Consider the following 25,672-nt stretch of genomic DNA (forward strand, 5'->3'; position numbering starts at 1 on the left):
GACCCGTTCTAATTTTTCAAGCAGACAAATCTTATTTTATAGTTATATTCTAAAAGTATTTAGTCAAATATAAAAAAATCTTATCCGTAGCTGAACACACACACTCACAAAACACTCCAATTCTGTGATGGGAATTACTGGAAAAAGATAGATGGAATGCTTTGTTTTTATAAAAAGATCATCAGGAAATAGTAAGATCTATGTCCCATGAACATTTCTAAAATAATTTCAATTTCTAAAATAATTTCAAGTGTCTTTAAAAATTTTATAGCATAAATAACTGAAATTGCTTGCAATTTTCTTTGTAATAATAAAAAAGTTATCTTCCTTTTAAAGCATATTCACATTTTTCTGAATAAAATTATTTCAAAAAATAGTTGATTCATGTTTAAGCCACGTCACAGACTACCACTACCATAATTTCGGGATAAAATTTCTAATTTAAGTGTAGTATCGGAATGTAAGATGAAGAAGGGTTAAAAACCAAAGAAATCAACTACTAGAAGAAGAAAATCAATTGAACTGCTACCATACTACCCAACTGGTTTCAGGAAGTGTTTGGCTTTCACAAAGAAATCGATATAACTAATGTCATGAAGCATCATAAAGTATTAAAGAACTCACTCAATCATGCTTAACTGATGTGAAACAACTCCAAGCTACTTACTCCTTATTGACTGCTCATAGAATTGAGGCTCAGAAGCACCGATAGCCATGAACTTTCCATCAGAGGGCTTGTAGGTTTCATAAAACTGTGTACCACTGTGTATGTAGTAGGTTCTCACCTCAGGGTCTGTTCCAATCTCCTAAATTTTGTTATTTCCACAGAAAATAAATTAGGTATTCTGTTCCTTCTACCTTACTTACATCCATGTTTTCTAGAGGTTAGTCCAGGTTAGATAGCAGTAGCAGCTTCATTATGGTGACATGCAGAGGAGGACTGCTCTCCTGCAGTTTAGGCTACTTAACTTGATCTGTATGAGATTTTCATGGGGATAGGTGGTAGGCCAAAATACTGTCACCCACCCTCTGGCTCACAATGCAGACTTTGTGAACTTTCAGTTTTGAAAATATTTCAAGGTATGTCTACCAACACTTAATCAATTAAGGGCAATGAGGGAGACAAAAAAGTCACCCCTTTTGGTTCCTTAACAGACTTCCAGGCCAGTGTTTTCTCCTGGCAGCCTCAGGTTGCATTGGAACATGACCAATTCAGTGAAGAACACATCGTTGACCCTGCAAGCTGAAAACACTAATTTTTATTTTATTTTACTAAAAGACCAAGTTTTTTATTGTTCTGGAATTTTAAATGTCAGCACTTTGCCCAGGAGACAAGGAAAAGCTATGATTCATGAGCTAGATGTCAGGTCTTACTGCCCCAGAACAGAACTAAGCCTGTGAACAGAGCTCATCAGTCCAAGCATGCACTATGCCAGTGACACATCTAGAAGCCTCCAAAGTTCCTGAGTGCTCCTAAACTCCTTTGATATGCCTGGGATTTAAGGCTGCTCAGCACCTCTGGGTGAATCTCTAAGTACCATGACAATTTGATCTACTGTCATCTGGAGAACACATCATTCTTCACATTGAATGGCAAAGGCAGGAGGTCTGATACTTGGCTCCCTGGGACCACTAAATGTGTTAAACAAGTTTTATTGCCAGGCATTCTTTAAAAATTTGAGAAAAAAAATAATACGCGCAGTCATTCAATATCTTCTGAGGTAAAGACGCTTTTTCAAGGTGAGGGTTGAGACTTCAGATGAGTTCAGAAAGGAAGAAAGAAATGCCATAACACCAGTCTACAAACTCACTTTTTCAGTTCTATGTAATGACTCAATAGATATAGAAACTCTTGAAATGAAGTACTTGTCATTCATTTCAAGACTTGCAGCTAAGTTTTTTCTAATGTATTTGAATTTCTTTTGCTGTCTGCTTTCTCAATAATTAGTCTTTTCCTGGTCTGTTTTTCAGTCTATAGACAGCTGAAGGGAGGGACTGTTTTACAAGACAGTATACACAGTGCCAAGCACAGTTTCAGCACATATTAAGTATGTTCATATTGCAGGAATTGGTGAGAAAATCTTCTTTGCCCAAAGAAATACAGTTTGGAGCTCTAATTCTTTAGCTTAATCCATAGGGTTTTTTCCTGAAATGTGATCCATATGATTCCTAACATGAATGGAAACATTTTGTTGTTCAGGGACTGGCAACTAACTTGGGCTACAAACTAATTTAACACTACCTCATTCGCACTCTTGGGAAAGCAGATCATGGTATTATGTGGTGTTGATACAACAAAGGAATTGAAACCAATGTCTAACATACAGTTCATCAGTAGTCTAACTGGAGTTGCCTATTGAAAAAAATGCTTTAATGTGTTAGTATTAAAGATATTATTCATTGTTTTATGAGTTTGGGGCCATGAAAATGGAATGTCATGAACTGATAAACACATAGTAGGTCAAAAACAGCTGTTTCTCCTTGGGAGTTTTTTTTGTTTGTTTTTTATTTGTTTGTTTGTTTTTCAGAAGCTTTTTCTTCTGAAGCAACTATCTTAATATTGCTTCTCATTAGAATCCAAAGCTGTGTTTGAATTTTAATGCCACATTCTCCAGTCTTCTTATGACTTTGATACACTCTTGCATTTGATTTCTTTGAGGTTTTTAAGCAATAGACACTACCATAACTGGACTGCCCTACACTATACAGTGACAAAAACTTCAAATATTATTTTTTCCAATATTAACAAAAGAGTTTGGAGAAATGCAAGTGTCCCACCCACCTCCCATCAAGTCTCTGAAACATCAAAGATTAAATAATTCTTGAATTTAATTTTATTAAATGAAGTCAGGAAGATCATTTGAGGAAAACTATCACAATTCAGTGAATCCGGAATATGTTAATCAAATTTGAATGTCAACTTACTGAAATGCTCAAGCTTCTGGTAGGTGAGTTAGACTTAGCATTTTTTTCTGCAATTCCAGCAATGTTTTATGGTATTTTCCCTAACTTTAGAGTGAATTACAATTTTTACAGAATGAAATCATTGCCATAAATGGATGATGACACTGCAAAGGTATGTAATACACTTTTCGTGAAACATTCTCAGAATAGAAATCTTTCAAGAATATTTTGGTTTGAAAGTTCACATTCAGCATCAAAATTGAAAGGAAGAGAAAGAGAAAAACAGGAAATTCTAATAAATTTCTGCAGGAATCTTCTGGAATTACACCAAGATGATCAATATTCCTTCTTTTATCCCAATACACAATAACAAACCTTGGGCCAAATTAGCAACTTGAGCCATCTTGAGCCCTCAAAACTGGGCTCTCAGAAGACCCTTGTGCTTCTGCCTCAGTTTAGCAGGTAAAACGTCTTCTGAGTATTTACATCAGGAAGCTTGCATCTACTTCTTGTTTGTTTTCCTGTTGTTTCAAAATTTGACTCTTGCAAACAGATGTCCAGCTTTTATCAGACTTTCTATTACATCCCCGGGTTTGTGATAAAACATGAAATGATTGTAGGTAGCACCAAATGTTTAACAAAAAATAGTATCTGCCAGTTCCAGACATTTGTACATATCATATACTAGATACAGAGAAGTACATACAGTGCTCTGAAGTACAGCCAGATGAACATACATCTTTCTTCATCTACACAAGAATGTGTGCTACCCTTCACTCAGACACAAATATTTCCCAATACAGTTGGCTGACAATGATTTTCCCAGCACTTAAAATGCCTTGCATCTTAAGCCTTTGCAATGAGGTCAGTCTCTCAGAGGCGCAAAACTGTTGGCTTTATTACAGTACTCAGCAGCATCTGTGCCTGAGATGAAGTTGCTCTCTAGAGCTAACTCTGAATCAAACTGATTTAGCATCTCTCCCCATGGCTGCAAAAAATAAAGCATTAAGCCGTGGGAGAAATTGTACAGCATTGATATTTCCAAAATTCAGGAAAGAAACTCAGAAAGTTTAATGAAGTTCAAGTTTGATTCAAATTTTCCAAAGTTGCTAGGTCTGGAATCCTCTCTATATAATCTCACCACCCTCATCGTTCTTCTGGACCTCCTCAGTTTCTGAATTACCTTCTGCATGGCAAGGCAGTGCCAGAATACAGTGGTCAGCCATTCTATTTATAAACACAGTATTTTGCTGAACATAAAATGAAGACAGATTTATTATTATTATTATTATTTTAAATTTCTTTCATTTCTCATTTTCTTGTGTGATTTTTTCACTCACCAGTTCTGTACACAGAGGTGAGTCGGTGTGCAAGAGGAAGATGAGCTAATTAGGAGAGTGCCACATCTATTTAATTTTTTCTTTTAAAAGGCACAACAATTACATCTGCAGAACTCTTACATTCAATTACATTAAAAACCTATGATTTTCCACAGAGAAAATTGAATGCAATGATTAAACTTCTCTTATGGCTAACATTTCTTTTTAAGCCATTTTAATGATATTTCCAGAATAGCTAATTACATGGGGGAGTAATAAAAACAAAGAAAGGCTGGGTTTTTGTGTGTGTGTGTGTTTGTTTTTTGTTTTTGTTTTTTTGTTTGTTTGTTTGTTTTGTGGGGTTTTTTTGGTTGTTTGTTGTTTTTTATTATTTTTTTCATATTTTTAACCAAGTAGCAATCTGTCACCCTCAAATTTTCAATTATTCTAAAGTTTCTATCTGACTCAAGTCATCATCGTTCTTCCTCTGAACCTTAAAACACATTATGATACTAAGGGTCCTACTCAAAGCAATCTTAATGATCTTTATTTGTCTTTAATGTACAAATCATGCAAAGTAGCATAACCCTAATTTTAATACACAGTTATAGTAAGTTAATGCCTGTTAATATTTGGAAGCATTAAAGAGATACAAAGAGATACACCTGGTCCCATGTTCTCATCTACACCTGGACTCTAACAGACACATGCTATGAATTGAGATTCATGTTCCTGCTGCTTTGCTGTTGTTTCACTGTTTTCTTATGTTCCTTCATCTCTCTGCACCTTTTTGTGCCCTCCTTGTTTCATGTGAGCCTTCTGTAGTAGGAACTTTTTGCTCCATGTTTGTATAATGCCTGGCACAGATGAGCTGTGGCCACTGAGAAGGACACTGCAGTTGTCCCATTTAGCAGTAGTGGTACAGTGTACACCAAGTCCTGACTTACCTGAGCATGCTGAATTGACAGCTGCTTCTCCACTAAACCATTTAAAATTGGATATTGTGTGTGTATGCGTGAAGTTTCATGTACTCCAAGGAAAACACAACATGAAGCAGTTTAATGATCTAACCAGAACATTTTCAGTTGACAAGTTTTCAGTTACATTACACTCAGCTGAAGCTGCATACCATATCCCATTAGTTTAGCACCTGAGAGGCTGGCTAGAGGGTTGATGTGAAGCAGAATCTAGTTTCAGAAAATCTGTTTAGAAAATCAGTGCATCAGTTACAATCAGTTACAGGAGATTTTTCAAAATGGGACTTTGCTGCTCATGGCAGCTGGGGACTAAACTGCTTTTTGAACTTCCAAAAATCTTTGTTTGCAAAACCTTTTAGCAAGTGTATCTGTATTGCTTTACCTGATAAACTTTTATAAAAGCAATAAATTCTTTCTATAATTATATTTAAATAAAATCCCATTAAAAAGATCTTTGGGTATGGGACTGCAAGTTCTTTCATTTATAACGGGATTTAATTTATCTACTTTTGTATCAGGAGTCTACCCAGGGCTTACTGAAATGCTTGTAGATCATCTGGAAGCTTGAAAGGAAACTTGATACATTCCTGTGGCTTTGGGACTCTGCAATAGGAACTCTGTTTGGGAACCATCAGTGAAAACGAATTGTGACTGAATGTGAGTTTTCTCTAAACTAGTGGCATTTCCCAAGAAAACTAAAAAAGTGGGATTTTCGATCACAAATTATATATGAACCTCTTCCATTTGAGTATCTGCCTCCCTCATAAAACATGATAGTACATAGGCTTTATATACTCTGCTGGAAGTAATAAAAGAAAAAATAATGTAACAGCACAGTCATTTGATCTTTCTACCTCCTTTATTTTCTGCACTTAATTTTACGTATGGAAAGACTTGCACAAAAACTGACCACTCTAATAAAAACAGATAAAGTCCAATACAGCTTGCTGAAGAGTAGGACTAGAGTTACACTCTTGTTTTTTGGCACAAGGAAAAAGATGATTTAAAAAAAAAAAAAAAGTGTAATCTGGTTCTCAGACCTGCCAGGCTCTCTAGGCATTACCCAAGTTACATCCATACTGTATCTGCAGATTTTTTTTCATTTTGACTATTGGTAATGTTTTTTCCAGTTTGAACCTACCAGTAAGCTCTTACAATCACAATTAGCTCACCAGACGGCAGTGAGTGCATTTTGAAAGGAACAGATTATTTACAGCTCGCTGGGACTCTGGGATTTTCAGAAAGCAAGAATGGAAATTCATCTCCATTTCTGATTCTAAAGTATTCCTCATAAGTGCTTGAAGATGGCCTAACTAGTCAAAGTATGTGCAGTTGGCAGCTGAGCATTGCATCCTCACATTGGGAAGGTGCCTCAGCCAAAAGCCATCAGTGGCCCCCAGGGAAAATTCCACACCTGGCTCTAAGCACAGCATGGCATGCACCAGTTTTTGGTAATTTTTAAAATCACTGTTTTTGCCAAGGAGTAAATAAATAAATAAATAAATAAGAAACTAATAATGCAGGACTTTTTTTTTTTTTTTTTTAAATGGATGCAATCGATTGTTTCCCAGATGGTAAAGCTAAAATGGCTCAAGGGCAGCAGTTCTAGTACTTGCTCTGGCCCAGCACCGTGTCTTCTTTCATGGGCATCTGCACCCCAGAAGAATGGAAATACAGACTGCATCTGATGAGTCTGCATACCTCATCAACACTCATTTGGAGATGCTGAGTTGAACCCCTGCCAGGATATATGACCTACATCGTTGGGGATTTCACATCACCCGCACAGATCTGGGAGGATTTCAAATGTAAAGTGTTTATACACGCAGCTGCAAGCTGTAGAACACAAAATAACAAACTGCTGTGCTTTCATTCAAGACATACAGATGTGGGTATGCAAAACTGGTAACTCTCCCTACACTTACCACTGTTTCCATGTAATCCTGCAGGTAAGGCTGGGTTGTATTTCTGCTCAACAAACACGTGGAGTACCAGGTATAGTCTCTGTCATTCTCACAGTCACTTAAAGCAGTGACTAGCAGCATGCGGTGTTTCTGAACATCCTAAATAGACCTCCTTCTGTAACTGTTAATGGGTTATTTGAAGAGATGGAGCAGAGCCAAAAAAATTTCAAGAGCTGAAAGTTTAAAGATGTGGAGACATTCATATATCCTTGCTCTTTCTCTCTCCGAGATGCCTGTGTGGAGGTAACAAGTCTTCTTACCAAGGACTACAGAAATCCCCTATTTATTATCCATGTCATCAACTTCCATCTTGCAACTATGTCAGCTTCCCAAAGAACAGTGAGTGTTTCTGTTCCAAATAATCAGGCCAACAGTTGTCAGCTATCACTGGTAACAGTCACAGCCTGCAGCGAGTGTCCCTTACCTAGATTATAGATTAAGTAGACACCTGTTTGGGAGGTGTTATGGTTGGATGCTCTTCAGTAGACTGTTGCAGTTGGCCCCATCAAAGTTTAATCTTCAGCACAATCTCTTGGGGTGTTGTGCACTCTCCTAGTCCTGCACTCCCAATGCCCTTGTAGAGCCAGGTATAGCAGTCAAAACATGACAAAGCTGTAAGTACAGCAAGTATAGGAGGTATTGGGACGATACCAGCTGAATCTATAGCTAGATTGTAAAGGTACTGGGTGTAGAGCTGTACTTCTGCCTAACAGCTCGCCTTCAGCAAACAATTTACTCAGTGATAAATAGTTCATTTGTTCAACATCTGTTTGGACAAGCAAAAATGAGCTCTGCTTTCATAGAAACACATAACTAGAAATCAAAAGTGTCCTGGTTATCTCGGTTATCACAGTCTTGCTTTCTCTGTGCATTATTATGTGCCTGCTGCACATTCAGTATCATTTTTCTGGTTTTGTAACCTCTGATTATATCCTTGGGGAAGAAAATGGTGGAGAAGCAGGAAAGCTCAGCAGAAATATGATATGAAAGACAAAGCTTGGCACAGAGTTGTAGCTACTAATGAAAACACTCCCTGGTTAGCTTGCTCGTACTCTGTAAAGCTGAATCTGCATGAGGTAGTCCAACAGCACAGCTGTAAGCAGCACAGTCACAAAGACATCATTTAAACCTTTTAATGATAATGAGCTTTGGAACATATAAAACCTATTATATGATTTGGCTTCACCATAGGAGCAACCTGAGAAAATGGTACCTCCTCTATGCTTAGATCTGCAGTTAGGGTGCCTGCTCACATCTACCAGGTGTAGGTGCACACTGAAAAACTCAGAAGTTCAGATCGTTGTATCTGATGCCCTTTCTCATAGGAAGTCTGATCCTATACTTTCCAATGAGGCATTTTCCAAAAACAACCATATCATCCTGCAAATTCTGTGAGTACTTTTGTAAAGCAGAAGTCTGTTGTCACAGTGGTCCTGCTATGATTTTTAGGACCAGCATTGACTTATGGAGGGAATCAGAGGCTCAATTCTCACTTACACCACATAACCTCATTGTAACTCCCATGATTTCCAAGCAGTTTTTCAGACATGTTGCATCCCACAGCAGCCTGTCCCACGGTCTGTCCTGTTTGGGATGTTCTCCCTGACATTTACACTGAACCTTATTTGCTGCAGTTGACTTGTCTGCTTCTAATCTTACCTCTCATGACAACAGCACAAACATCATTCCCCTCAACTCTTCAAGAGTTCTTGACATAGTTAGACATAGTTGATCGAGAAACATCTTATCCCACAGCCCTGCCTCCAAGGGCTCCAAGCAACCCTAATTCATTTAACCTCCCCATGTTCCAGACAGTCCTTGTTGTCTGCCCTGGGAGCTCACCAGCCAGACCACTGATTTCCTCTTATAGACCTAAACAAAACGAGGCCATGGCGTTCCCAGTAGCTAAGAAGTGGAAGGGTGTCATGCTTCTCCCAAGATGTACTCTTGTTTATACATCAGAGTCTGTTGTTTGCCTTTTTCCACTGCAGCTTGACTTTGTTGACTCTTGCTGGGCTTGTTTATGCTCATATGTCCTGTTCCTTGACATCCTTCACGGAGTGATCCACATTGCACGTAGACTGCACGTGATGCAGAGCAAGACATTCACGTTCAGGCCAATTAAATGCATCTTGAATACATGGAATATGTTTTCCAACCTGTAAAACAGGTCGTGCCACGTCAGCTTGAAGAGGCGGCTTTGCTGCCAGCAGCACGGAGTCAGTACTGACCTACACATTGATCTAGCCCCTCTTCTTGTCACCCCGCACTGCTTGGGGAGCACAAGGTGGCATTTGGCTTTGTTTGCAGTTCACACAACTTGTTTTCCACTGCCTCTGGGGAAAAGGGCCACCACAAACCTCCTGCAAGCCAGACCTGTCCCACCAGCTGTCAGAAGGCTGCTAATCTAGAGGTTTTTGTATCTTTTTGAGTTTGAGAGAGCATATACACTTTATCTTGTGAAAGTCATTTTACTTCCTCATCCTTCCAGTTCTCCCATGCTGTTATTCCTTTCTCCTATACATGATCATCTTGCTCATGTGATATAGGAGCAATTTGTAACCCCGCTCATCCTTTTCTCCATCTAGATTGTTATTGCAACCAGTTCTGCCCCATCTTTACACTGAGTAAAGGGACTCAACACACCCATTGTAAAACCCTCACTTTCCTCAAAGCCTTACTCTTTCAAGGATGTAGGAAACGGTACCCACCTGAGAACTGGGACTAACTGCAGCTGGGCACTGTGAGATCTCAGCCACTAGTAGTTTGCCATATTGCTCTTAATAAGATAAACCTGCCCCATGTCAATGCCTGAATGAAGTATCAAGCAGTTTAAACTTTATTTGCATTCACACCACGAGGGAGGTAGACATTAGCAGATTGCAATGCCCTGTGTAGAAAAGTAGAAAGCAGGTGGAGGGAAGTGATTTGCACCAGGCAAGGTGAGCAGTTCAGGAAGATAAGGAAAATATCAAGCTGATCATTTACATCCATGTAGTTCTTGACTTCCGATCTTCAACAAATATATACTAAAAATGAATCCAGAGAAGATAAACAAATATATACTCAAAATGAATACAGAGAATATAATGTATGATTTTTTTTTAAGGCTGAATCACATCACTCAGTGTTGCTAGGAAATTTACACCTCACTGATGCTGCCAAATGCAAAAAAGAAAGCTGAAAGCATTTGGGTGACAGACAAAAGATGAAGCAGGGATGGCACAGCATTATCATAGTCCTACTTATTGCAAGGGTAGAGGAATAAAGTCATTATAAGTGGGGAAAAAAAAAAAAGAATGAAAAAAATAGACATCAGGAAACAGATGGATAGGTAACATTAGGCTTTGTTTTCTTTATATTGCACCGTTAATGGTCTCATACTTCTTCAGTGAGAAGTACTATTTTGAGACCATGCACTGTGCTTCCTCATGAAGAATTCACACCATTTTTTTGGTTTTCTTCTCCTTGATTTTATAATAAAAATCTTTTAGACTGTGGTTGGTCTGTGTATTGGAAACATGGTGGATGGAGCAGGGGAAGGAATTCCAAAACCGTAACATCCCATTTTAAATGGAGCAAGCGGAATATGGAACAGTGGCAAGCTTATGCCTTACAAGTGTCTTAATATTATTTAATGTTAAAGATAAAAATTGTCATATTTTTATTATTCTGAGTGGAGATAAAATGCAATTAGAACCAAGTAGGGATAAACAACAGCCCTAAGCTGTCTGTGAACATCTAACCTGATGATCATGCACAGGAACAAGACATTAATTTTAACATTCAGCAAACTCATTCGTCTCTAAATTATCCCTGTGGTGATGATGCGTAGGTCATTCCTGAAATCAAACTTCAGATTATAAAGGAAAAATCATATGGCACCTTACTGATGCATGTTCTTGCACTGAACTTAGAATGCTATGTACAGAGATTGCTGGATAATTACTTGCCCACTGAGCTAGAATTGGCTGCTATCTTTTTCCTCCATATGAAACCACAGAGCTTTCTCAGTACATTATTTCCACATGTGCATATATTACTATCCCTGCCCCTTGATCCAGCAATTTAAAACACATTTATCATATGTTAAAAAAAATGAAAAATAAAGAATAAAGAAATGTCTATCTGCTTACTTAAAATGTCATTCAGCACAGTCCATCAATGTGAGCCAGGAGTGTGGCCAGAGAAGGGTAGGGGGCTGTTATGAGTCAGATCAAGGGACTCTTCTTCTTATATCATTTCATTCTTCTTTATTAAGAATACGATTTCTCTTTCCTCTCTCCAGCCATATTAAAATACTTTCTTGCCTAAATAGCAGTGCCTAAAGTCTCATTTCAAGACATGAACACCCTGCTAGTGTCAGAGAAATATGTGCTACCACAGCAAAGGGAGCAGGATACTGAGGTCTGAATGCCAGCATCACCAAGTTTCATTCCCCTGCAGGTGACAGCAGACATTTTAAAGGTGCCCATGGGTTGGAAAAAAAAACAAGAAGTCAACACTGCTGATCCACTTACTTATGCATCTGCCTGACACCTTCAGGACTGCTTGGTATGTTCACCACAATGTTTACACTTAAACTCAGGTTTCCCAATGTTCAGTCCAATGTACTCTGGTTGCTTCTACATTTTATTTTGCAGCCTTCACCAAAGCCACCTTTTTAGGAATTCATTTGTAGTCTATATGCTTCTTCTTTCCAGTTTGCCTTATTTAGAGGTAATATCAATACTGAAACCAAAAATGTTAAATCTAATGCTTTGATTCACACCCAAAATGTATATTAAATGTCATTTCATGCTACACTTACACAATCTCGTCTATTATTTATATTTAATACAAAAATATTTTGAAATGAAACAGTTATTGATAGAACCAAAATTCAAATTTCCATACAACTGGCTTGGAATGGAGACCACACCAGCAGATGCCTCCAATCAGGCTACAAAATCAGCTTGCAGGTATCTGCCACCCTGCAAATTTTAAGCCATCTGGAACTGTAACAGCGTATGAATTTCTTCTAATAATGAAATGCATTGTAATAAACTCAGCGGGTTCCCCTTTTCTTACATGCTCTCACGAATAGTGAATCAGTTTTATTGCATTCTCAATGGCCATAATAAAAGTGTCGGCCCAGAAGATACACTTCTAGGTGTATTAATCTTTTCATATATCAGCTGAGATATTATGGCAGACAATAGTGCATAAAACTACATAAAATATATAACATAAAACTACAAAGCAATGCTTGTAGTTAGCTTGAAAGGAATCAGCTGTATGGATTTCATCAAAGACTTAAATTGGAGGCAAATGAAGAAAATAAAAAGGGATTCCAAATGCAACAAACAGTACATAAAATACAAAGCAAAAACTAAAATGTAAATTACTAGTAGGAATATAAACACAAAGCAAGTTTTGTATCTAAATAAGCCTGTTCTACTCTGCAACTGTTTACTCAACTGCTTGTTATGGCCTTAATGGAAGTAGAGCCAGCAATAGGTTTCTGAACCCACATAAATAATTGTGTCAGGGACATGGAGAAACCATGCCCATGCCCCAGGCAGGATTTACAACAGCTCCTTTGTGAATCCCCACATCGTCTCACATACGTCTTTGATATTCTCCTGGTTCACTATGTGTTTCTAGGTCATTTGTACCTAGCCGCTTTATCAGGCTTTGAATTCTCTCAGTTGTTCAGCTACAACTGTTAGATTTCATATTTTTGGTCCCTGTTATATTGTTTTTGAGCCTACAAGCTATTTTCAAAAACTTAAGTCTTCAAGATACTTTGAATCTTTTTTGTCAACATCCACACTAAATGCTCCCTGTTGCCATTTAAATCTCCTTACTACTTTTACTATTACAGTGGGAATGAAGCACGACTTCTTTCCAGCAGCTTTCCCCATATTTGAAAACTTTTCCTATTAACCACCACTGTCTCTGTTGGAGGTTAAACCACTGCTTTCTTTAACCCTTTCATCTACAAGGTCCCTGACCAGTCTGCCTTTCTCATGAGTATCCCCTTGTTACCAGAGCACTGTGCCCAGGCAGGGGCAGCCACTCTGGCTGCAGAAAGCATGGCTTTGCAGACAACACTCCTGTTGACACCACTCAGCATGTTTGCTTCTTGTGCAATAGCTTGACAAATGCTGTCAAACACAATAGCTTGGCCTATTTTCAGTAGATGATCCCTTTGCATCCTGGCTTTTCTTCTGTTGAATGTCTACCTCCTTAGTCATTCCCCTGTCTGGATCTGTGCAGCTGAATTCCATCTTTCCTGAGGACAGATCTCTATTCTTATCTTGGTTTTTAGGTAGGATTTCTGCCTTTTGTCTAGGTCAGCTTGAATGCTACCTTCTGGAGTGCTAGTAGTCTCTCCTAGGCTATTGATGCTTATGAATATAAAAAGGCTGCTTTCTAGATTTTCAAGCAGGACTCTGTGAAACTTGACTTAATATAACTTTCCCTCTGGGGTTTCAAAAGCCCTCCCAGGCCTTCATAATACTTCCTCCACTGTCACTTTTTTTAAAGCTTTCAAAGCCCAGAAGAGCATGATAAGCAAGTTCCACTTTCATCTGGATGTCTATGCATCAGAAGGGTGTAGGGTTTGCTTTGTAGTGAATAACAGCAGAAACACATCCAGCCCCATTAGTGAAACCTGTAGAGGATGCTTCCAAAGAAAGGTATGAAAGTCTAGATGCATAATAGTCTACCGTGTACCAAATTTATTCCTCATCTCTTACAGTTCAAGCTAGCTTACACTCTGATGCATGAGGTATTAACTTCTCCTTATCTGAGCCTTTCTTCCCTTTACAGGTACATCTCATCTCTCTCACTAACTCGAGCCTAATGACTAAGACACTTTCACTAAGATGCTGATCTTCTCGGGCTACAAGTAGCAGAAGTATTAAATAAGTAAATAAATAAAGCTTTTGGGAGCATGATCCAAACAGGACATGATGTAGATACTCTGACTAACCCTTCTAGGAAGACTATCTCCTTCCGTCATTTACTTAGATGGTACAGGAAGATTTGTCTCCTCATTTAGCCTGCCAAGCACACAGTCCTGTCCCCACTCACAACTGTGTTTACTGGAATGGTAGCAGAATGCTACTGATGAGGAGTAAACTCAAAATGAAAAGAATCAAAGGGAAAACAAGAAAAGGATCATTTGCAGAGCAAGCAAAGCCTGCAAACAGCATCCATCATTTTATAGCATTAGAAAACGTACATTACCTACATTCAACAGTCACTGTCTGCTGCAGTTCTCCTTGCCATTAAAGATTACCACCCCTCAGTCCTGTAATGGAGGGGAAAGGAGGCAGGAAAGGAACAAGCACAAATGGCAGACATTTGGCACTGAAATTCTAGAAAAATATTGTAAATACAAATGTTCTCTTTAGTCTGAGGGAAAATATTTTTAGAAAACAGAAAAACCATGAAAGCATCTTCCACTGTGGGAAGAAACATCAGCATAAGTTATGAGTTAAGGATAAGAACACACAACTAAAACACATGGCAATAAGATTAAGCAGAGTATTTTTATTACTTTATTATCTTCTCATATTGGGCAAAACACATAAACCCACAAACCTGCAGCTCTTAAAGCAGTTACACATATGGGAGGAAAAAGCAAGGAACAAGACTGAACACTCCATATCTTTTATCATCTGCTGCCATCTGGAAATATGTGTATTTTCTGCAAGGTCTGGGAACTGTACGGAGTTCTCTAGGTGAAAAAAGCAAATGATAAAACTTAATTTTTCTCCAAAGTTAATACAGTAATATTAATTCAGTGGATTCTTGATCTTTACAACCAGGGTATTTCAGATTCTATCAAAATAATTTGCCATCCCTATTCTCTTCCCCATCCCTTTTGATATAGGGAGTGACTGAGTGGCTTCGTTTCTGGCAGATGTCAACTCACCACAGCAGGAAAGCAGGAATACAGCTTAATAAGAACATATGAAAGCATGTAAAGCATGGCACTTGCTTGAAAAGTTAGAAAGCAGCAGGAGGCTATCAAAGGCATGAGTCATCATACTAATAGGGTTTGATCAACAAGGTGGAGATAAGTCATGCATCTACTCTCGGGTGGGAGTAAGAGATGCTGAGCACCATGTATGTGATGCAGTGAAAGGAGATGAATGGGATGCAGAAAGAGGGCTGATGCTGTAAGTGAAGAACTAGGGAAATTATATGTGATGGTATTGTAGATGAATATACAAGGTATATGCTCTATTTGTTAAGACCAGTTTAAAATGTTATTAATGAGAGAAGAAAAGATACAGCTATGAAGACAGATAGAAAAGACAGTCTTAGACATTTGAGAACAAGATTGCAGAAAGTTAAAATAACAGTGTGTAGGAACCTACAGAATCCCAACACAAATGCAATGCACAGGTTAGAGACCTATGTGACATCCAGGATTGTGATAAGATCCTCAGTCACACAGAAAAAATATATATATATATATAGTGGAGTGCTTTACCAAATTCAGTAGTCTTTTCAAAGAATGACTGAGGTTGGAAGGGACTTCAGGAGACTGTCTATCCCAATCCCCAGTCAGTCCACAGAACTGGACCCAGCATTCCAGATGCATCTCACCAGTGGTGAGAAGAGGACAAGGATCACGTCCCTTGAGCTGCTGGCAACGGTCTTTCTCACACAGCCCAGGACATCATTGGTCTTCTTTGCTGCAAGGGTAAATTATTGGCTTATGTTAAAGTTGCCCACCAAGACAAGCTGGGACAGAACGAGAACAAGAACTTTTTCTGCCAAGCGAGTTTCAAGCCCATTGGCCCCCAACCTGTGCTGGTGCTGGGGTTATTCCTCCCATATGGCAGGACTTGGCACTTTTCCTTTGTTGAACTTCATAAGGTCCCTCTGCACATGTTGTTTCTTCAGCTTTTTCAGGTCCTCTGGATTGCAGCACACCCATCTGGTCTAGCAAACACTACTCCAAGTTTTCTGTCATCTGCAGCCTTGGTGAAGGTGCACTCAATCTCATCATCCAGGTCATTAGTTAAGAAGTTAAAAAGTACTTGCCCCAGTATTGACCCCTGAGGTACATCACTAGTGACTGTTCTCCAGCTGGACTGCAGCTATTCATCCATAAATGAGACTGAAAAGGATTTTAGTCTTGACAGGCAACAACAGCTCTGAAGGAAAAAGTAGATTTGTGAGACTTCAAGAGAGGAAGGGTTGCTGAGCTCATGTGCAAGACAGAAGTTGGGGTAAAAGAGATGAGCAAGGCTAAGCAGAACCTGAACTAGAAGCTGAAATGGATCCTGAAGCTCTTCCAAGGGCAAGCTGAAGGAACAGTGAGAAAATTATGAGGAGAATAACGAAAACGAAGAGTTATGGACACTAAACTTCTAAAGCATCAAGAATGACAGCTAAAATAGCAATTCATGTGAAAAATAATCTGAACATTAATTCAATTAGTATTTTATGAAGTCTTTTGGCATAAAGACTTCTTGGAGCTCTTTTAACTGCCACTTCAGCCCCCAAGCAGCCTTTAGCTCTGTACCTGAAAGGATTGCTCCTGTTACAGGAAAGAATAGAGTCCCCGAGGTTCTCCATGAGCACAAGAGGCCTGCCAGAATAGAGTTCATCACATCATGTTATGTATACTATTTCTGCTGAAATTAATGACAAGCTTCCACTAACTTAGAATCACAGAATCATAGAATATCCTGAGTTGGAAGGGACCCACAAGGATCATCGAGTCCAACTCCTGGCTCTGCATGGGACCACCCAAAATCAGACCATATGTCTGAGAGTGTTGTCCAAACACTTCTTGAACTCAGTAGGCTTGGTGCCATCAGCATTGTCCTAGGGGAGCCTGTCCCAGTGCCCGATCACACCCAGGATGCAGAACCTTTCCCAAACCCCCAGCCTGACCCTCCCCTGTCCCAGCTCCATGCCATCCCCTCGGGTCCTGTCGCTGTCCCCAGAGAGCAGAGCTCAGCGCCTGCCCCTCCGCTCCCCTCGTGAGGGAGCTGCAGGCCGCCATGAGGCCTCCCCTCAGCCTGCTCTGCTCTGAACAAACCAAGGGACCTCAGCCGCTTCTCGTATGTCTTGCCATTTATACCTTTCACCACATTTGTAGCCCTCTTCTGGACACGCTCTAGTAGTTTTTATGTCTTTATATTGTGACACCCAAAACTGCATGCAGTACTCAAGGTGAGGCCACACCAGCAGAGCAGGATAACCCCTTCCCCCAACCAGCTCGCAATGCTGTGCTTGATGCACTACAGGGTACTGTTGGCCCTTCTTGTTGCCAGAGTACATTGCTGACTTAAATTCTAATTTGCCATCAACCAAAACCCCCAGGCCCCTTTCCGAAGGGCTGTTCTCTAGCCTCTTGTCTCCCAGCCATTACATACATGCATATCCAGGGTTGCTACATCCCCGGTGCAGAATCCAACACTTGCTCTTGTTAAATTTCATGTGGTGGGTGATTGCCCAGCCCTCTAACTTGTCAAGATCTCCCTGCAAGAACTCTCTACCCATTGTGGAGTAAACAATTTAATGTCATCCGCAAACTTAGTATACCTTCAAGTTCTGCATCCAAGTACTTTATGAAAACATAAAACATGAAAAGGGGAAGAAAACATGGTGAAAAGGACTCAAGGGTTTCTCTTCTCCAAGCTGAACAACCCCAGCTCTCTCAGCCTTTCTTCGTAGAAGTACTCCAGCCCTCTCATCATATTCATTGTCCTCCTCTGGACTTGCTATAACAGCCCCACATCTATCTTGTGCCGGGAGGCCCAGACCTGGATGCAGCACTCCAGGTGGGGCCTCACAAGAGCAGATGGGGATTATCCCCTCCCTCGACCTGCTGGTCACTCCTCTGTTGATGCAGCCCAGGATGCTGTTGGCAGTCTCCACAATTTTTGCAGGCAGTGAAGTGAGGCACTGACAGGCCTTTAATTACCAGGGTCTTTTTTTTCTCCTATTCTTGCAAACTGGGACATTTGCCAGCTTCCAGTCAACTGTGACCTCTCCAGATTACCAAGACCACTGAGAAATAATTGAAGTGTCACGATGACTCCATGTTGAATAAAACATGTTATGATAACACAGTGCCTCAGCCTGAAAAGTCCCAAACAATGATCTGCAAGGTCATGTTCCAAGGCCTGACCATGGAAATCATCACTGCAGCACTTCAACTTAGAAGCATTAAAATACAGGTGAGGCAGTGTGTAAGAAGTGCTGAGGATGGGCAGTCATACACAGTACAGAAACTGCCATCTCCTACAGGTGACTGAATCATTAAAGAAGGAAACACTAGATATTAATACTAAAATTCATCTTTAATAAAATTTTAAAATAGCTATTGCAAACTTTATTTGAATAAAAATTAATCAATGACAATTTTTCAAGATCCTGTGAATCGGTCTAATTCCATAATATTTGTTCAATTATTTTAAAAGAAGCAATTTGCACAGCCAACATGTTAGTTCACTGTCATTTGATCAAAACAGCTCATGAAAGCACTCTTTTCCTACCATTTAAGATTTGATCAAAAGTGAAAATACATGTATGTATGATGATCCTACTCTAGTTCTAAGTGCATTTCTGACCATCTCAAGGCAGACAAGAAGTTTAGTTCAAATTGCTTAAGGCTTTTCATGAAAAAACTAGAGATGTAATACCTAGCTAATGTATGGTTCATTATATCTGCTTATATGAGCCAGCATTTTTATGTCTTCCTTATATTAGTATCCCGCCCAAACTAACAATATTAAAAATCACCAAAAAAAAATTAAATATAACACCTTAAGATTCAAGCAAAGCTTATGAAGCTTTAGGGTAACCACTACAAAATACAGAAATAAAATGCATTGTATGAAACTAATGAGAAATCTTAGCACTGGAGTTCTGGAGACTCAAATGCAGCCCATATACAAACGCCATTCATACACATCTAAAAAGAAAGAGCTACCCACTAGGAAAAATAAACACTGGGTTGATCCAATACAGCACAATGTCAGACTTTATTGCGTAAAATAGCATTAGTGCAATGATATTTTCAAGTGGCACACAAAAATATAATAAATTGAATAAGAAACAATAGTGAAGTCAAATTTATTTTGACACGGGGGAAGGGGAATCTAATAAAAACTCAAAAGGCCTGATCACAAAATTGCTGTTATAGTTTTATCTATAAATTACTAGTGATAAAATTTAAAGTCTCCTAGATATTTGGAGCACTAAACAGATAAAGCTGGTTCACTGCATACAAATTTATGGGAGAAAAAGAAAGGCTATAACAGAAAACAGAAAAATATTGACCATTACAAAAAAAAAAAAAAAAAAAGAATAAAGTGGGTGATTTTGTTCTCTTTGGTTAGTGTTTGAGATATCGAAATGATTCCATTAGGCACCAGTTGCTTTCCAAATATAATCTTTTCCTAAAAAAACAGAACATCATACAACATTACTGGGCACTTCTTGAAAATCCTGTATGCTTTTAATTGCACATACATTGCACACTGTAGTACATTGGAGCCGGTATAATGGACATGTATATACATATGCTTTAACATAAATCTGCTTGAACCAAGTACTGTCAAGATTCACACCAACTTGAACACATTTGGAGAAACATTGCTAGGATATTATTCTGAAAACTTACTAAAAACAATTTTAGAATCCCAGGTCTGATTTTCAAAAGTGACTTTCAAGCCAAAAGAGAGGCAATGGACTTTGGCTCTTCAATTTTTTCTGTACCAGTCCAGCCAATTTTCTCTTTTATCATATGCCACTGATGTGCACAAGCCAGCAAGCTCTTGCTTTTGAAGTAAATAGGGGCATGAAGGTGCCATGCCAGGAACCAAAACAGACATTGAGCTGGCCCAGCATGCAAAACTGCAAACTCTAAGGTGCTGTAAACCCATTTTAGGCAGCACTCATCACAGCATGAGCACTTCCTGTTATGTACAGCAGCATTCTGCACAGGTTTCTAGACGATGCATAAAGAAATCTGTAGAGAAAACTCAGCTGAGATCATGGGTGACAGTGAAGGCAGAACGTGGAGTGCGAAGATTTAAAAATCTTTATAAACCTTTAAAAATAATTAAGGTTTTGTTTTAAAGCCAGTCCGAAATAAATGATTATTTCTCAGTGATTTAATAAGATGTTAATGGACCTGCACAGACTATCTGTTGATAGCATGAAGCTGAAAAGGACACGAAGTACCAAAGAATACTTGGACTTCAAAGAGCAACCACACAAGAATTTTCATGCAATGCAAAAGGAAGACTCCAGCACAAAATACCTTTTCCTGACTGCTTTTAGCACCACTATAAAGCTTCTTAAAGACCTTGTTCAAAGATTTCCTAAAGTTTTTTTTGCTAAAGGATTTACCAGTAACTTCAGTGGGAGCATTGTCCCTCTAACATCAAGCACTTGCTTTATAGAGTAACAGAATAAATACATATGCTGAACATTTGTGAACAGGTTCCTACACAACAATGAGGAAAACAAAAGAGTCACTGTGCAACACGTTATTACTTTTACTCTGATCCTTTCACTTCCAATACACACTACACAATACAAAATCCTCTGCAACTCATTCAAGGCAATAGTCATTGCTACAAAGTGACTGAAGGCATCTTTCAAGGCAACAGCGTTGGGAAGTTAAGGCCACCTGATGTAAACATTTGTCTAAAGTCATATGCTGTACATGGTACCTTTAAAATAACTTAAGAACAGAGGCATTTGGATGTCTGTAGTGATATACTACAGTAGAGAAAACAAAATAAAAAAGGATGTTTGTTCACTGACTGACAATTTCCGTGACATGGTGCATTATGACTGATGCTTCTTAGTAGGGTAGGCAAGGCAGCCAAGAGCCATTTAAAAACATGTGTTGTTTGTCTCAAAAACAAATGTAAGGGAATACTAATAAAAGCTGCTCTGTCTGAAATTAGGCTGAGCAGTTTGAGTCCATTTCTCCACAGGGTATTTGGGAAACTGGGACCGCCTGCAAAATAAAACTATGAATTTATTCCTACTATCTACTGCAAAGGAGTGGGTTATCTCTACTACGTCTCCAGTAGAAAATAAACCTCTATCATAACATTAATCAGACATGAATGTCCCTCTTTAAAACTCTACATATAGTAGAGCTGAAAGTATATGAGCTTCATGTTCTTGAAATGACAGCAAATGGAGGCAAATGACATGTCAAGGCTGCTGTCCCCAAAGGCAAAAGATCTGCTTTTATAGCTCATCAAGAAATAAAATCCACAGCAAAACAATCCCAGTTTAGAGTGTGAATGTTTTTCGGTAAACTACACTTGGCACCATTCAGTCTATGCTCCCATCTATGAGTAAAGGATTTGAGACACAAGGATACATTTCATTTTTGCATCTTGGTATCTATTAGCTTTGGACCCCTATAACCAAGGGCATGACTTACAGAGGGTCATATTCTGCAGCCTATTGACTAAGTAGTGCTTTGGATTTCAATACATACAATATCATTTCGTGTGGGTCACAGCAGCATGGGAACTCATGTTAAGGCACTAAACAACCACTCAAAGGGCTAGATCCAATGTGCACCAAAGACAAGTGAAAAGCATTAATTGGCTACAAAGAATTAGGCCTCAGCTCTGCCAGAGAGACTGAACAGAATCCCAAGTTTCTGAAAAATATTGTAAATTCTAAATACAGGTAAAGTAAAACAAATAATTCCACCTAAACTAGTTTTGTAGTTAAAAACCAGTATCTCATATTAAAAAAGCACCCAGTTCAAGAAATTCTGCCCTCTTTCCATGCTACCATGAACTAATTTCCTTTTCTGAACAAAAATACACATAAGCATAAAATACAAAAATATACATTTTAAGCAGTAGCAAAAAATGAATAAAAATTAGAAATTGCTCAAGGAAAGTGACTGACGTGTGATTCAATGTGTACATATACACATTCCGTCTCAAAAAGGTACAAAAGGGAATCAATAGCCTTAAAATTTCTGTTAGTCAGCATAACAACAATTAATTTCATTTTAATAAGTCAGAATGTTATCAGCTTCCTTATCAAAAAGAAGTAAGCATTAAATACCACAAGCAGTGTTCAAGAAGGATATGTGGGCTGCTCAACAGTGAAGAGGTTCACTTAGAAAGATGCTGGTGCAAGAGGGAAGAGCTCCCAAGCTTATACTTTTCCACGTTCATACAGACATTTAATTTTCCCCACGTGCAAACAGCCAGTTGGGCTGTAAATGTCTGCTGCTCCAGGAAGACCTCATCATCCCTCTTCCTCCCTCCCACTCTAGCAAGGCACTTAAACATACGAGGATTCACTTAAATGAGTGAATTATGTGTTTTGCTGAACACAGGATGTATGTGGAGCCCACAGCTACTAAAAGCCTCCCTGCCAACAAAACCAGGACTTGCACCTACAGATGGCACTGAGTTGATATGTCACAAAGAACAATGAACAGCTCTTGAAGAGTTATGGCACTTAAGTTGTTAACAAGATGATAAGGCAAAATGCAAGACCTAAATGATCTCCCAGAGTGACATTTCTAGAAAAAAAATCTTAAAACTGTCATCTCACTGACCATAAATATACTAGGGGTCACCAATATTCTCACATGGAAAGAGAATTAGGTTTGTTTCTGAATAACCCTGGGGAAAAAAAAAAAAAAAAAAAAAATGTCTCAAACTGTCTCAAACTTATATTCCATCTTCAATGAATTTACAGTAAAGACTTCCAGAGTAAAATCCATGAAAACATCCGGAGGCATTATTTTCAAACATGATTAACTTATGAATTGGCAAAAAATCCACCTGGCTTCTTTGCAATGATTAAAAAAAAGACTGACAATTTTCTGGAGTGTTCAGCAGTTTGTAAATGCAGCATTTTTTGGCTCTTGAATCTGCTCTGAAGCAAGCTTCTTTTATTTTTCATATTATTCCCCATGAGAGCACAGAGAAACTTGGTATTAGTGTTAAGTGTCATGTCTGCAGAACAGAACAATGCAAGCTCCCAGCACTCTGCTTACCAACATCGTAAAGGAAGAGGAGACAGTTTTTCAGAAAAGCACTGTAAACTAACATACACCCCTAAAAAAATATGCAAAAACGCTAAGGTAAAAGGGAGCAGGAACATGGAGCAAGGTTTGCATTTTCTCAGACTGCTTTCTTGGTAACTGTGCTTCTTCAGAAAATAACTTCAGTATGAAACTAACACTTGGAAAGTTTTTTCCAGCAGACGCTTAAAGAAATTTTCTGGCACAGCCAGAAATTTACCATATGGGCCAGCCCTGCTCTCCCTGAACACAGCAGGAGTTAGGTCACTAATCACTGAAGATGGGCTGGTATCTGAACATAAAATTTTCTTTGGCTAATTTATGGAAATGTTAGATGTGAAACAATCTGTTTCTTCTTAGAGTACCCAACTGCACAGCAAGTTTACATGAAGGACAAACAGCACACAGAACAAGGAAGCCAAGGAAGAGTGCTGAAGCAAGGCTGGAGAACCAGATTGGTGGCAAAGGCTGCAGTCACTTTCACACAAGTCACAAGGGGTTATACGTTGCATTACTTCTGAATTGTAGCTTCTCACTGCTCTTCTCCCTGTTTAGAAAGGATAATTAACATAAGTTAATGAATTTCTGAAGACTGTCCAACAAACGGAAACTCACAACTTAGTTTAAAAGGAGTTTGAGACTGACTGCTCATCCTTCCTGAAATAAGTACTCATAATGAACCAAATTTCTGAAATGCTATGTGGTTTCTAATAGAGTCCCATCTGCAGACAGAGAATTATGCCTTTAAACATTGGCCACATTCAGGGTGTAGATCTTGATTTAAATATACACACACAGTAACTTACATCCGCGTATCTTGGAAAGACTTTTATCGATTCGCTTCACAAAGAAAGCCTTTTTAAAGGATGCACTAAACTCTAATGCTGACCTTGTCATACACTACAAAATCCTTCTCAGAGTGGGTGTTTAAGCCTGGAAATTAATATCTGTTCCTTTCACAAAGCATCAAACATTTTCAATACACTCAGACAAGTATACTGAGAAATACTCAAATGAAAGGCCTGCAGTCATAGACTCAAATCTAAACAGTGAGTCCCAATCTGTTCAGAAAACCTGATCAAATGTTTTAGAGGGAATTTTGCCCCTACTGACTCGGGAGCCCCCATAATAAAGGAATTATGATGTTTTCCCTAGCAGGTTACTGGCTCTCACATGTAAGATATCAGTCTCTCATAACTGAGTCTTGTTCTCACTATTATGTCTGAGAGCTTCAGCTTCCTGACTCTGGGATTACCTACCTCACCTACCTCTTGCTCCTGCATTTTGCTCCCCAGTTTCCTGAAGGGTTGCTACAGAGCCAAATGGACTAGAAGCCTGGAAAGCCATGCTCATTTCAAAAACATCAATGCATGTTAATTGCTTACAGAACAAGCTTTTGCAAAGTTTCATTTGCTTGTGGTTTGAAGATTTTCATTCCAACTAGAGACACTGCATTTTTATTTTTTTAATGAGCCAATAATCAGTTTCAAACATCAGATAGTAAAAAATAAAAGATATCCTTAAAGGGCCAAACCCTTACTAAATAGTGACACCCGACAGGCTGTGAACAAAATCAGGTAAAAGTAGTAGCACAGTCATTTGAATGTGCTGAATAGCTGTGCATATTAACCCTGGCAGAGCTCACTGCTGGCACCACTATACCGGCATCCAAGCCAGTCCTCACACCTATGCTGGTTGTAATATCTACCATGGAGACATGCCTTTTTTGACAAATGCCAGAGCATATGGACTTTTTAGACATCTCCTAGCTCTGAATATGAAGCAATGAAATCAGATGTGACTCTGCCTGTAACCATCACATAAAATACACGCCTGCAGCATGGTTCACCAACTATGGAACTGATGGAAATTAACAGAATAAAATAAAAGCATACTCCTGTATTAACATGTGTTTACATGTTGACCAAAAATATGTCTATGCTACATGGTAAAAGGAGTGAAATCTTGTAAAATAAGACTTGAAGCAACCTTTTTCTTGGAGCTAAAGCCTTTTACTGCAGCACTGATTGTTATATAATTTTACTCCTTAAGGATACTCATCCTTATCTTTAAATGAATATTTATTTATTCATTGAGAAATTGTGGATTCTAAATAGATTTAAATAGAATAACAGTATTTATACATATGCATTTATACATACTTTTTGTACACACATTCATTATCCAGTACTCTTATAAAAGAGTAGGTCCTCAGCTCTTCTCCTAATCACGGAAGCATGTGGAAATTTGTTTTGGCCATAGATTCCAAGTGTTATGTGTTTGCCTTAAATAAAAATTGCTCCAAGTTGTTAAGCCACTAGGACTTAAAACATGCTCTAGGTTAGTGGGTATTTTAGCTACATCCTTTAATTTTCTATTTTAGTTTAAACTCCTGGGATTGAATAAACATTTCAGCCTAAATAGAAGACATGTGATTTTTACTCAGCTAAAGCAGTA

At 38.7% G+C, this 25,672-nt stretch overlaps 1 protein-coding gene and 2 long non-coding RNA genes across 4 annotated transcripts in view; 1 reads left to right on the forward strand and 2 right to left on the reverse strand.

Moving 5' to 3' along the window:
* The window catches only part of LOC137854583 (uncharacterized), a 29,941-nt gene extending 16,907 nt beyond the window's left edge, over window positions 1–13,034 (forward strand). For both annotated transcript variants that reach the window (XR_011095278.1, XR_011095277.1), the window contains exon 4: window positions 11,611–13,034. This is a non-coding gene — a long non-coding RNA (uncharacterized lncRNA). The remainder of the gene's footprint in view (window positions 1–11,610) is intronic.
* LOC137854585 (uncharacterized) lies at window positions 6,041–11,619 on the reverse strand. The gene is made up of 2 exons (XR_011095280.1): window positions 9,876–11,619; window positions 6,041–9,323 (listed from the first exon to the last, which is right to left on the reverse strand). It is a non-coding gene; the product is annotated as an uncharacterized lncRNA (long non-coding RNA).
* A 6,116-nt stretch (window positions 13,035–19,150) lies between the features above and the next one.
* CD109 (CD109 molecule) overlaps window positions 19,151–25,672 on the reverse strand; it is an 80,930-nt gene continuing 74,408 nt past the window's right edge. The window contains exon 33 of the mRNA XM_068678164.1: window positions 19,151–23,762. Within this exon, the coding sequence (XP_068534265.1) occupies window positions 23,572–23,762 (191 nt within the window). The 3' untranslated portion in view covers window positions 19,151–23,571. The remainder of the gene's footprint in view (window positions 23,763–25,672) is intronic.

This window comes from Anas acuta, chromosome 3 (genome assembly GCF_963932015.1).
Source record: "Anas acuta chromosome 3, bAnaAcu1.1, whole genome shotgun sequence".
Taxonomy (NCBI): domain Eukaryota; kingdom Metazoa; phylum Chordata; class Aves; order Anseriformes; family Anatidae; genus Anas; species Anas acuta.